Source organism: Nyctereutes procyonoides, unplaced genomic scaffold (genome assembly GCF_905146905.1).
Source record: "Nyctereutes procyonoides isolate TBG_1078 unplaced genomic scaffold, NYPRO_anot_genome, whole genome shotgun sequence".
NCBI classification, from domain to species: Eukaryota; Metazoa; Chordata; class Mammalia; order Carnivora; family Canidae; genus Nyctereutes; species Nyctereutes procyonoides.
Window position 1 is genome coordinate 33,431,576 of NW_026575131.1, and position 12,428 is coordinate 33,444,003.

Sequence of the window (12,428 nt, forward strand, 5' to 3'; positions counted from 1 at the left end):
CTCAAATGCCAGGCTTCGCCTCCAGAAGCATCTGCCCCTTTCTGTTGTCCACTCCTCCCTGGCCACAGGGAAATGATTACCACCAAATGGAAGGGTCCCCCTCACTCCTCTCTTCCTGCTGCTTGCATATCTCCAGGTAGGTTTTGTGGAAGGTGCAGTCTTACTTGACCTGTGCAAGGCTGCTATGTGACAGAGTCCCCATTACGGTGTCAGAGGGGCCTCCCTAGTTCACTCTTGGCCTAAGCAGTGAGTGAATGTTCAGCAGCTGGCAGAGCCAGGCCAGTACTGGATATGTGACTTGGCTGGCCCAGCTCTAGATTGCTCATTTCTTGCTGTCATCTCTTGTGTGTGTTGTGGGTGTGTGCCTCTCAGAGGGGAAGGGTAGGGATCTGGAATCCTAGAGGGGATCTTGCCAAGACTGAGGGTCAGGGAGGAGGGTGCTGGGTGGGTTGACCGTGTCTGGGCTGGCAGGGGAGGAGGACTGCTCCAAGGCTCATCTAGGGTGACTGGCACTCAAGCCACTGTCTTCTTTGTGACTGTGACTGAGGTGGCAATTTACTGCCTCCTGAGATCTCTGTGCCTGTATAATCTTGCCTTCTGGGTGGTTCCTCACCAGATATTTTATATTCTCTGAAAGGACTTTCCCCCGTTTCATTCTATCTTCCTGTTTGCATAGTACTCTCGCTCCTAAAGCTTCAGGTTCTGTCCCCTGGACTCTTAGACCTAGCAGCCCTGGGTCACTTCATTCCAGTCAGGTCTCTTCTTGTACACCCAGCCCCACAAGACCCACAGCGCTGGCTGTGACGTGGACTCTGGAGCTTACTCACCATGGGACCTCTGAGAAGTTGTTAACCTCTCCTCTGCTTTCTTGTCTTTTGGTTTTTTTGAAGAGGGAGGGCACACTAACCTTTGTGAAGCTCTGTGTTGGCCTCTTCATTTGCACTGTTTCATTGAATTGCCACAGAAGCCCCATGAGATAGATACCATTACATCTCCTGTTATACAGTTGGGGAAACTGAGGCACAGGAGTCCTTTCCAGGATCTCATAGCTGCTAAGTGGCAGAGGTCAAATTACAGTCCCAGTAGTCTTAACTTCAGAACCCAAGGCTTCAGTTGGTTGTCTGTGTTTTGAATGTGTTTAGAGTTTGCAATAGAGTTTTCTAGTAGTAAATGGAAGATCGTGTTATTGCAGAATTATGGTATCATGCAATCACATCTTTCTTGTGTTTAACTTATGTGAACTAAACTAGAAGCTCTTAGAAAAAAGAAACAAATGTTTGATCCTGCTTTTCCACTGAAGTGAGTGTATGTTCTGGAGGGTTCCCCAAGCTCACATCCTGAGTGCCCCAGCTAGTGTGGGGCAGCCCTATGTATGAATCTGTCCCTACCACAGACTATCTGGAGTGCATTTGAACACGCAGCCATCGACTCTAGCTCTGGTGTGTGCTGGGCTCCACAAGGGAGGCGGAGCCCCTCTTCCATAGGCACCTTCCTTAGGGGCTTTCCAGGGAAATTTTGGATGCTGCAGGATTTTCCCACTAACTTCAGAATTTGCCATGCAGGGTCAGAAGGCTGCAGTTGCTCCTCCCCTTTGCAGGGTCTTTCTTAGCTGACATTTGAGGTCAGAGCACAGAGATGGAGCTAAGATTTAGCCAGAGAGTTTTATCTTATAGGAGAGTCGGGCTGTGTGTTTACTCAGGTGCCAGAGCCTATGGGATGTTGGAAGTTTGAAGGCCTGGGCCCAGGAGTCAGACAGACCCAGCTGCTCGGTCCTCGCTGTTGCGTTCCGGCTGCTGGAGCTTGACCAAGCTGCTTATGCTGGAGTTTGGCTCCTGCTCTGTAAAATGTGGCTACCAGTGTGTGTCTTATGGGGATCTTTTGTGACCTAATGCGGGTGTAGAGTCAGTCCTAGATAGGTCTTGATCATCTCCTCCCTAAATTAGAGCCGCATAGATTCCTGTGAATCTTAAATTGTCTCCAAGTGGCTAGCTACATACAATTTCATGAAACATTGTTTCCAGTTGAGCTTTTAAGAGAGCTCACCTTTTTTGCAGGTGTTTTGAAGCACTCTTTGGGCAAGTGGCATGCTCTACTTATAGGCATTTGTCCTTGTGGGTAATGAATGACGGGGCGAACCCAACTGCCGTCCTCCAGCTGAGGTAGTGAGTCTAGGGATATGGTACCTGAGTTGTTAGGTCTCCAGGATACATCTTCCTTTAATAGAGTGACTTGAGGGCCTGGGTGGGTACTAAGGGGTTTTTGCCTCTTGGAACCTCATTTTTCTGTGATTCTGGGATGGCCAGCTCCCCATGACTATTTCTTCATCTGTCTGAGGATGGCATCTGTGATGTTGGGATTCTGCATCAGGTTCATATCCTCTCTCATTAGCATAGAGAAGTGCAGTTAGCTGGCTTTGCTCATTTGTTCAACAACTATTGTACTTGTCACTGTGTTCATGGTTGGGGTGTCACGAAACCCAGTGCAGTTGGGGAGAGACGTGCACGCACGTGAGTGGGATTTGGATGAGGGAAGAGTGTGGAGGGAGCTCTAGTGGGGCATGAGGGGGCTCTAGGAAAGCCCGAGGGCACATGAGTGGTTGAGTTTACAAAGTATCTCTCAGAGGGTGGTTTTGGGGATCTCGTTTCCAAATTCTTGCCCCAGCAACTCCCTGTGACAGCCACAGAGTCTAGTGTCCAGGAAGGATGGAGTAGACATACAAGTAACAGTAGATAATGCCAACCACTCATGAGTGCCTCTTCTTGGCTGAACCCTCAGCATAGATTACATCACCTAACTTTAGTGCATAACCCACTGAGAAGAGGTGCTGTGGTGTCCTAGCCCTTCTCCTACTGCCCTCTATCCTCTTCTCTTGTGACCTCTGTCTCCTCCTTGCCATTAATTATGCTGTGTCCTTCACCCAGAGCAACCCTGGACTGTTGGCCTGGCAAGCTCTTAGTCCTCCTTCAAAACTCAGCCCAGGCAGTGCCTCCTCTGAGAAGCCTTCCATGCGTCCCTCAGGCTGATGTAGGCACTTGATCCCCTTGTAATTCTATATTTCTCGATTACTGTGTTATCATGTGGTACTGTGATGATGTGGGGTTTTTTTTTTATTAAAAGAAACTTTGAGACCATTTTAATAGTTCCCAGAATACCTAAACACTTTTTTTTGTTCTTGTAAAAATATTAGGGGTACAGATATAACTGAAGCCCACCTTAACCTCCAGTCAGTCCCATGTTCCTCCTCAAAGGATGCCATTTAAAAATAACATCTTCTCAATAGTCTGCATGCTCCTGGGCACAGGCCCTTTCTTCTGTATCCACATAGACACTGGAGCTGATCTGTGAGAGAATGAGGGTGAGTGGATGGTACCGATGCACCACTGTGTCCATGCTGGTCAGGGCACTGCTTGGTACCTGACTGCGGGTGGGCCTTGAAGGGAGAGAGTGCTGGGGCTTGAGCCAGCCACCACATGATATTCTGGGGGACAGCAGAGCTGCTGGTGCCATTGTCTCCGGTTCAGTTTACTGGCTTCAGCAGCCCTCAGGGGTGGTGGCCTTGGTACTAGCCAAGGCCTCTGGGTCACAATTCTTGGCCATCGAGGAGGTGAGGTCATCTGGGACAGGTGGCTTGGGACCTTGTGGTCATAGACTGGGTTGTCCAATCAGCCTTCAACTCTGACGTTGGCTTTGACCCTGAGATTGGTAGACAAAAAAAAAAAAAAAAAAAGTATTCATCTCTCTCCCTATTCTGATAAAAGCCTGGAGGACAAACTTTGGCTGATAAATGTTTATAAACCCCCCTGAATGCCAAGCATGATGCAAAGCAAGGAATATGCAGAGCCTCTGCAAACCTCTCCAGAGGGTGTGTCCTCTTTTTGAGATCTGAGGCTAAAAAGATTTTATTTGGTGAAGAGTCTTGATTTGTTATTTGTAACTGGTGAGGGGTTTGATAACAGATAAAATATTTTATATGTATTGTGATCAAGCATGTCACAGTGTTTATTAAATACTAATAATATACCTAACTCTGGCTTTGGGTGGGGGGCATTAGGGAAGCAGAGTGGGATCTGGGTCAAAAGCATGGACTCTGAAATCAGATTGGATAGGTTCAAATCCCATCCTTCCTGTGATAAGCTTTGGGACCCTCAGCAAGTCAATTAGCCATTCTGTGCCTCGGTTTCCTCCTATTCAAAAGATGGATCATAATAGCACCCATTTCACTGGGGTCAGTGGGAGAAGAGGAAGTGAAATAATGCATGGGGAGTACTGAATGTGATGTGAAGTAGATGCTCATCAAAGGCTATTAATATCAGTAGTAGTTCTTAATTAGCACAAGAAGTTTACATCAGTAAGAATTGAACGTATAAGACCTGATTTCTGTTCTTGTGTTTGCAGTCTTTTGGAGGAGATTAGACTAAGGTACTTGATACTACTAACAGTATGTGACAGTAGCAAGTAAGTCCCAATGGTGTGATTTGTATTGCAAGTCTTACAGGAGCTGGGGCGGGGGGAGTTCCTGGGAGAAGATGGGGCTCCCTGAGGACATGTCAGAGGGGTGGAAGGAGTGCAGAAGGGACAGGGAAAGGACCATGTGGTAAGTGACAGGGAAACATTCCAGGCCAGTTGGGTGGGCAGCCATTGTCAGGGTAGGCGGTGTTGAGGGGGCCAGCTCAGATCTGCTTCATCCAGAGGTGAAATGACATGTGCCTATGGAGTGGAAATGGGATGAGAGAGTCAGAGAAGCTACTGCTTCTCTTCCTCCTCCTCCTCAGTTATAAATGCACTTATTATATTTTCATGACTATTGACCTGGAATTATAGGATGCAAAGTTGGGGGGTTTCACATGGCTATATTGTTTTACAGAAAACAAACTTGCAGCAACCTTATCTGTTGAGAGGATTACTGAGAACTTGGTTGGGGTTGGGGGAAACTTTAAATAGATACAATTACTTGTCATAAAATTCCCAAAGCTTCTTATTAAAGCATACCGTACCTGCAGAAGCGGGCACAGGTCATAACTGTAGCTTGATAGATTGTCACAAACCGAACACACCCGTGTAAGCAGCACCTATATTAAGAAACAGACCCTTAGCCAGCACTCTAGAAGCTCCCTCAGGCCCTCTTCAGCCACTGCTCCCCTGCTACAACTGCCGTCCCAACTGCAAACAGCTTTGGGTAGTTGGACCTGGTTCTGGGCTTTCTGCAGATGGACTCATATGGCAGATGCTCTTGTGTTGGTGTCTTGTGAAGACCCATCCTTAAGGCTGCAAGTAGCTGTAGCTCATCTGTTCTCATTGCTGTGAATTACCACCATTTATTTCATTCATCCTACTGCTGATGAGCATTGGGGTCGCTTCTGGTTTAGGGCTTGAGTTAGGCCAAATAATGGCCTCTTGAAAGATGTTCGTGACCTAATCCCTGGTTACAGGTCCCATTGACCAGTAATATCCATAACTAAGTTACCATACACAGCAAAGAGACTTAGCCAATGTTAGTTAAGGATAATGACATGGAGAGGTGATCCTGAATTATCTGGAAGGGACCAATTGTAACAAGGATCCTTAAAGAGGGCATTGGGAGGGTCCAGTGCAGAGAATGAGACATGAAACAGAGATGAGAGAAGGGATTTGAAGATGCTACATTGTTGGTTCTGAAATGTAAGATGGGGCCATGAGCTGAGGAATGCAGGTGGTTTCCAGAAGTTGGAAAGGGCAAGAGAATGGGTTGCTTTCTAGAGCTTCCAGAGGAATGCAGCCCTGCTGACCCATTTTAGACCCATTTATGACCTCTAGAACTATTAGATGCTAAATTTGTGTTGTCTTATGCCACTATGTTTGTGGTAATTTGTTATAATAGCAATAGGAAACTAATAGAGGGCTGTTATGCATGGTGCAACTGAGAACATTCTAGAAAATGTCTCTTGGTGCACATAAAGACGTAGGGGCAAATGCAAGTATTCCTGTAGTCCTCAAAGGTGGTTAGATCCATTTGTGCTCCCACCAACAGCAGGGGTGAGAGTTGTGGTTTCTTTACGTTCTCACTAATACTCGGTGCTTCCTGAGAAGAGAGATTTTTCAGTGAAGAAGTAGCAGGGTTTGGTGTCCAAGGGACACAGTTGTGCCTTGCAGGAAGTTGGTGCTCAGCAAATGGTGTCAATGCTGAGGAGAGGAATGAGGAAGTGGTGGTGCCAGAGTTTCTAGCTGGGGGAAGTGGAATTCCTCTTCCATGGAAGTGACTGGGATGGGAAATACTGACTAACTTTAGATTAAAACAGAACTTTCCAGCTTCAGAGTTAGAACACCACTTATCTTGGCAACTTTGTGATTAACCAGGGTGAGTGGTGGGTATCAGGCAGTGGCAGGAAGGCCTGTGCTGTTCAGCTGGCTGCTCAGAGTTTGAAAACTGCCCTCATGTAAGCGCTGTGACTTTAGGCTACTCACAATCTTCGGAGCTCTGGATTTGCCATTTGTAAAATGGATGTGGTCCTGCCTTCCCTGTGGGCTGTGGGTGGATGAGAAGCCTCTGAGCTGGAGGCCTGAGTTTACTGCCTGCACACAGGTGCTGAATCAGAGGTAGCTGTGGTCATTAGGGACAACGGTATTAAGCTCATAAATTCCTTTTATAGAAGTTGGCAACCCTGGGTTCAGAGTGTTCAAGGGACTGAGTGGCTTTCTTGGGGGAAGGGTCTGAGAATATCACCCACTGGGTTGGCATCCAGGGTGGGTGGGGTCAGGCTCATAGTCCACCCTTCTAGGGCATTACAGAGACACTGTCTCCTCACAGCCCCCATTCCTGAAACTACTTTTGAAACTATTTGTTCGTCATTTGTTCATTCATTCGTTCACTCATTCAGCTCCTACTGAGCCTTACCATGCACATTGTAATGTACAGGTTAGGGGCACAGACTCCCAGATCAAATGCTTGGTTTGAGCCTCGGTTTTACCATTTTATTGTCTGTATGGTATTTGGCCAAATCTTAACTTCCTCGTGCCCAGTTTCCTGATTTGTAAAGTAAGGCATATCTGCTTCCCAGGATTGATGTGAGAAATGGATGAAATAATCTATGACAGTGGCTGCCCTTGGGCACCCCCTCAGTGCTGGGGTGCAGAGTTGGGTGCCCTCAATCCTTGCCCCTTGTCACAGGCATAAGGGTGATGGTTCATCAGTGGTTGTCTATGGAATACTTTTACCAGTACCGGGAGGGAAAACCTGAAAACCTGACCCACGACCAGCTGGTGCTCTCTTAGAGGGTAGGCCCTGACCTCTCACAGCTGCTCGGGAAATGTGGCTTTGAGGAGAATTGGCATAGTTTGGAGATGTAAGTGTCGAACCCTCTTGCAGCAGTTACTATACTGTGGAAGGCTTATACATTGCACTCATGTGGCTTCCAGGCTGAGCTGAGGTGGGCCGAGGTGTTCACAGCTGCAGAAGTGACTCTGGTGTGGGTTGTTTACTTTCTCCTGTCTCCCTTCATAGTGGGGCTGGTGGGGATGTGGTGGCTCTGAGATTCCAAGTCCATGTCTCACTACCCTTCCGTCTCTCCTCATTCCAGGATCCACATCTTCCCTCTTGCCTTTTTCTGGGCCCTGCTGTAATACACATGCCTTAGCTGATGAAGTTAGCCCTGATGGAAGCCAGAGCAGTGGTCCCAGACAGGGATCCAGATGCTAAAAATATCTCATGATGTGCTCTCTTTGCAAGTTAAATAAAAGAGCAGCATTGGAGACTGTAGCTGGGGATTCTCCCCAACACTGACTCTTTTCAATGCCTTGGGGTGCAAGAGTCCAAGGTATCTGGTCCTGCTCACCTGGATCTGAGAATTTATCCTAATGGTGCCTTTTAAAAAAAGAGACTTTGTTTTTTAAGTGATCTCTATACCCAAAATGGGGCTCGAACTTACAGCCCTGAGATCAAGAGTTGCACACTCTACCAAATAAGCTAGCCAGGTACCCCCTTAATGGTGCTTTGATCCAGAAAAGGACAGACTCATGGTGGGCAGATGGAAAAGGGACAGGAGATTGGGCCAAGCAGATTTGATGCTCAGCAGTCAAAACAGGTGATGCATCAGCATGGAAGATCGTGGAAGATCATAAGTGTCAAAATTACCCTGACCCCCCTTTTGTGTAGGAGACGCCAGGTTGAAGACCAATACATCATCTCTCAATATGGTCTGCACGGCCAGTGCTTCCAAGGTTGAAACTGATGTAGGCTTCTTTCTTTGGTTGACACCAAATGAAGCAGCTGGTTTGGGTTTGTTCCATGCTGTCGGAAGAGGGTCTGCTTTAATACTAAACCCACCCTGAGTGATGAGGAATACAGTACCTGAAGCTGAGGAGGGCAGCTGGGCATGCTAGCTCTGACTCACTTGGGGCAGATGCTCAGAGGGTAGAAGAGCAAGTGAGAAGAATCCTCCACCCATCAGAATGTTCTCTCTCTAGGTGTCTCTCTATCTCATCCCCATGTCACTCCTGGTTTCTGTTGCTTTCAAGCACACAGACTCAAATCCTTAAATGTGGGTATCACGTTCGTTGGGATATCTTACCACTCTGAGTAGTCATTTTGTGAAGCAAAGCTCACAACTCATACTTGTAGATCCCAGTGTTCCTAATTCTGCCCAGTGCCCTGCTCATGACAGTCTTAACACTGGAAGGCATTACATGTTCATTAACATCTTCATCCCTCTACAATGATTGGATACTACTTAAATTACATGTGGTTTTACCAAAGCTGTGACCAAAATAGTTTGGCCTTACCTGTCTCCATAGACCTAGCATATCGTACACTCCAAATAACCAAACCCACCCTCAGAAGGGCCCCAAAGGGAATATTTAATGATAGTGCCAACTGTTATGAGAGTTAACTAGCCATAAAAATAGGATCCAATAAAACTGTGACTTAAAAAATAAAATCTCTAAGGTAGTAGTTTTTTTTTTTGATATTTTATTTATTTATTCATGAGAGATAGAGAGGGAGAGGCAGAGACACAAGCAGAGGGAGAAGCAGACTCCCTGCGAGGAGCCTGATGTGGGACTCCATCCTGGATCCTGGGACCACACCCTGAGCCAAAGGCAGATGCTCAACCACTAAGCCACCCAGGTATCCCTAAGATAGTAGTTCTAAGGTGAGAGGATGGTCGTGCTCCATGGAGTCAATCACAGGCCCAGGTGCCTTCTATCTTGTTGCTCTATTATTTCCAAATGTGTGGTCATCATCTGCACAGTCCAAGTTGAGTTCTAGCCAGTGGGAGCCAGTAGGAAGGGTGGATGAGGTGTGCATACATCTTGAGACCTAGATGGGGAAGTGGCACCTTTTTTCTCTCATTCCATCAGGAACTTAGATACCTGGTGACACAAAACTGCAAGGATGCTGGGGAGATGTAGTCCCTGATAAAACTCAAATAACTATGGAAGAAAGGGAGAAAGGATCTTAATGGACACTGGATAGTCTTTGATGTATTCCCCTTGCATATATTTAATGCAACTCTTTGCGTGTTTATAATATAAATACATCCAGGTTATACACATTGGTTGTTTTGCTTTTTCAGAAAGAAGGCCTGGGCCAACCATGCTGTGTCTCTAGACAGTTCCACAGTAATGAATCAGTGTGTCTTCAGAGGGATGGAAGAAAACAAGGAAAGGTAAACATATCTTTAAAGATTAAAAATTTTTAAATTATCACATGCAACAATTAAATGCAATGTAGGACTTCACCTGTCTGTATATGTCAGTGGAGGCCATCAAGAATTGGAGATAGCAGAATTTCATGCATTTCCTTTTCCTATTTCCAATTTCTGATACCAAAGGAGGATACCTTTGTTAAGTATGAGGCAATTTTTCTAAGACCTAGAAGCGAAAGTTGGTATAAATAGAACTAATGTGGTCTAGAATTACATATTTGATTCTAAAAGCTATGGACACTCATTCCTAGAAACTATGGACACTTGCTCAGATGGGTTATGTCTCCATGTGTGGGTGGCCAGTCCATGAGAGGAGGCAGAGACAGCCTCTTAGCTTTTGGCAGCCACATCTTTCTCTTTCTTCCACCTCCTTTTTTTCTTCTTAAAATAAATGTATTCATTTGATTTTATTTTAATGCCCAAGGGATGCATAATTTTCCTAGTTAAAAATAGGTGATACACCCTTCCCCAATTTCGTTCCTAGGCTCCCCACTCCATACCTGCCTTTCCCAGAAGTAACTACTGTGACCTACTTTTGTGCATTTCTTTTTAGAACTTTTTCTAGGTTCTTATATACATAGAAAACAGCCATTCTTTCTTTCTTTTTTTTTCTTTCTGTTCTCTTGCTGCAGGTAATCATACTGTGCTTATTGGTCTATTTTGTAACCTTTAAAATAATTCAGTAATATGTCTTAAAATGTTTTCAAGACAGTACATGAGCATTTTCCTTGTTTTTATCTGCCACGAAATGAATTGTGCATGCATAGTATAAGAATCCCACTGTTTATTGAGCCACGTTCCTAGGAGTGGTGGGTAGGTGGGTCCCATTGTTTCCCCTCATATCACTGCTGGGAGCCACTTTCTGGTAAGTGCCTCCCACACACACGGGCAGATAGTCCTCTAGGAAGTTACTGAGGAGTAGAATTTTTGCACCATCCTGCATATACATTTAAGATCTTACTAAATATTGCCACATCATTCTCTAAAGACCACTTGTCCACAGGGTGCCACATTTCCCATTTGCCTGCCCTCTTGCTACACCTCAGTTCCTCATGCTCTTCCACTTTTGCCCATCTGTTGGGTGAAAAATGGGATCTCTCCATGGTTGTCATTTTCCTTCTCCTTCTTTCTATTCTGGGGAAGTTCATCTTCTCGGATCTCTCCTCAGAACATCTGAGCAATCCTGGTTCTATTTGGGAGTGGGTACCACTTCATTTTCCTTCCTAAAAAGCATGCTTCTCCAGGAGAGTATCACAGGATTGTATCACAGGATTACCTCTTCTTTCTTGACTTCTGGTTTTGAAGAGCCTTCTGTTGGGTTTTCCTATTTTGGGTGGTTCCATCCACCACCCACTGTCACCACCATCATCAGTGGCAACCATGTGATGCTATGTGTCAGGCTCTGTGTCGATCACTGGGCTGACATATCTCATTTACTTCTCACATGGCCCTATATGTTAGGGGTTGTGTTATTATCCTCATTATGGCCATTAGGCAACATTAGAACAGAAATTCACTCCAAACCAACCCAAACAACAAAACCCTTACCTCATCACAGAACTCTAGCTCCTAGTGTTGCCCTCCCTTGCAGCGACAGACATACATTGAGTTCTCCTTGCAAACATAGCTATGGGGCCATCACACCCACGTTTGCAGTTTTCCTGGCCACACTCAGTTGTTATTCTGCATGTATGGCCTTCCCGGAGGAGAGGTGGGAGCTGAGAATTTGGTTTTGGGTTTTGTGCCCAGCTGGCATGTGAACTTGGGTTCCTGCATATATCATCAGCCCCTCTGTTCTGGAGTACAGTTGGGGTGGCAGCCTTACCTGAGTTTGTCCAAAGTGCTTGCCCTGGAAAGGGGTTTTCCAGTGTTAGAAAACAAAATTCAACCTTGTAAATTTGAAGATCAGATTGGCTTTTATTAAGTGATTTGTGAACTGGGCAAGTAGAAAGGAGCTCTGAGGAGGTGTACAGAATGGAAGGTTTTTATAGGAAGGAAAGTAGGGCAAGCAAAAGAAAAGATTGTTTCAGGCCAAGACACCTTTTTTGGGTTGGGGAAGGAATGGCAGGATTTTAATCTTGCAGATGCTAATGCTGATCAGAAAATTTCAGGTTGACTTCTAAAAAGGTCACCTTCCTGGGAAAGTTTGAAACTGTAACAAAGTCTTGGTTTGCTGTTATGAGGGAGCAGAGGACTCAATTTTGAGCTTTTCTTTTTATTTATTTAATTAATCTCTACCCTCAGTGTGGGCCTTGAAACTCATCACCCCAAGATCGAGAGTTACACTGCTCCTCTGCTCCTGTGATTGAACCAGGTGCCCTTGGGCTTGTTTTTTTTTTTTTTTTTTTTTAATATTTTTTGGTTCTTTTTTTAAACACCAGGTTGCACATATTTGTCATGGGAGTTAAGTCTGCTTTATTAGGATAAATACACCCACTGAGCTGTGGAGGGAGCTGTGTCATTCGGCTCCATAGACCCGATCAGTTACCCTACTCTAGAATTATAAGTTTCGATCTCATTCTAAAGCAGACAGTGGTGAAATTCTGGAGGTCTTCTGTGGCCTCCTCCCATGACGTTTCAGAGACATGCAAATTTAGATCCAGATGATCCTAGGCTCATGATTATAATTTCTTGCTTTTTCACCTATAGTTTTAAGCAGTCAGGCCTAGGGTGATGATGTGATTGTTTGAGTTTACATAGAGACAAGACTTGGTCTCAGGTCTCAGGCTCTGGTTCTGGTTCTTTGTACAT

General features: G+C 45.6%; 1 protein-coding gene across 2 annotated transcripts in view; it reads left to right on the forward strand.

Moving 5' to 3' along the window:
- ARHGEF3 (Rho guanine nucleotide exchange factor 3) overlaps positions 1-12,428 on the forward strand; it is a 309,811-nt gene that overhangs the window by 31,218 nt on the left and 266,165 nt on the right. For both annotated transcript variants that reach the window (XM_055343738.1, XM_055343737.1), the window contains exon 2: positions 9,546-9,638. In XM_055343738.1, coding sequence (XP_055199713.1) covers positions 9,595-9,638 — 44 coding nt within the window. In that variant the 5' untranslated portion in view covers positions 9,546-9,594. The remainder of the gene's footprint in view (positions 1-9,545; positions 9,639-12,428) is intronic.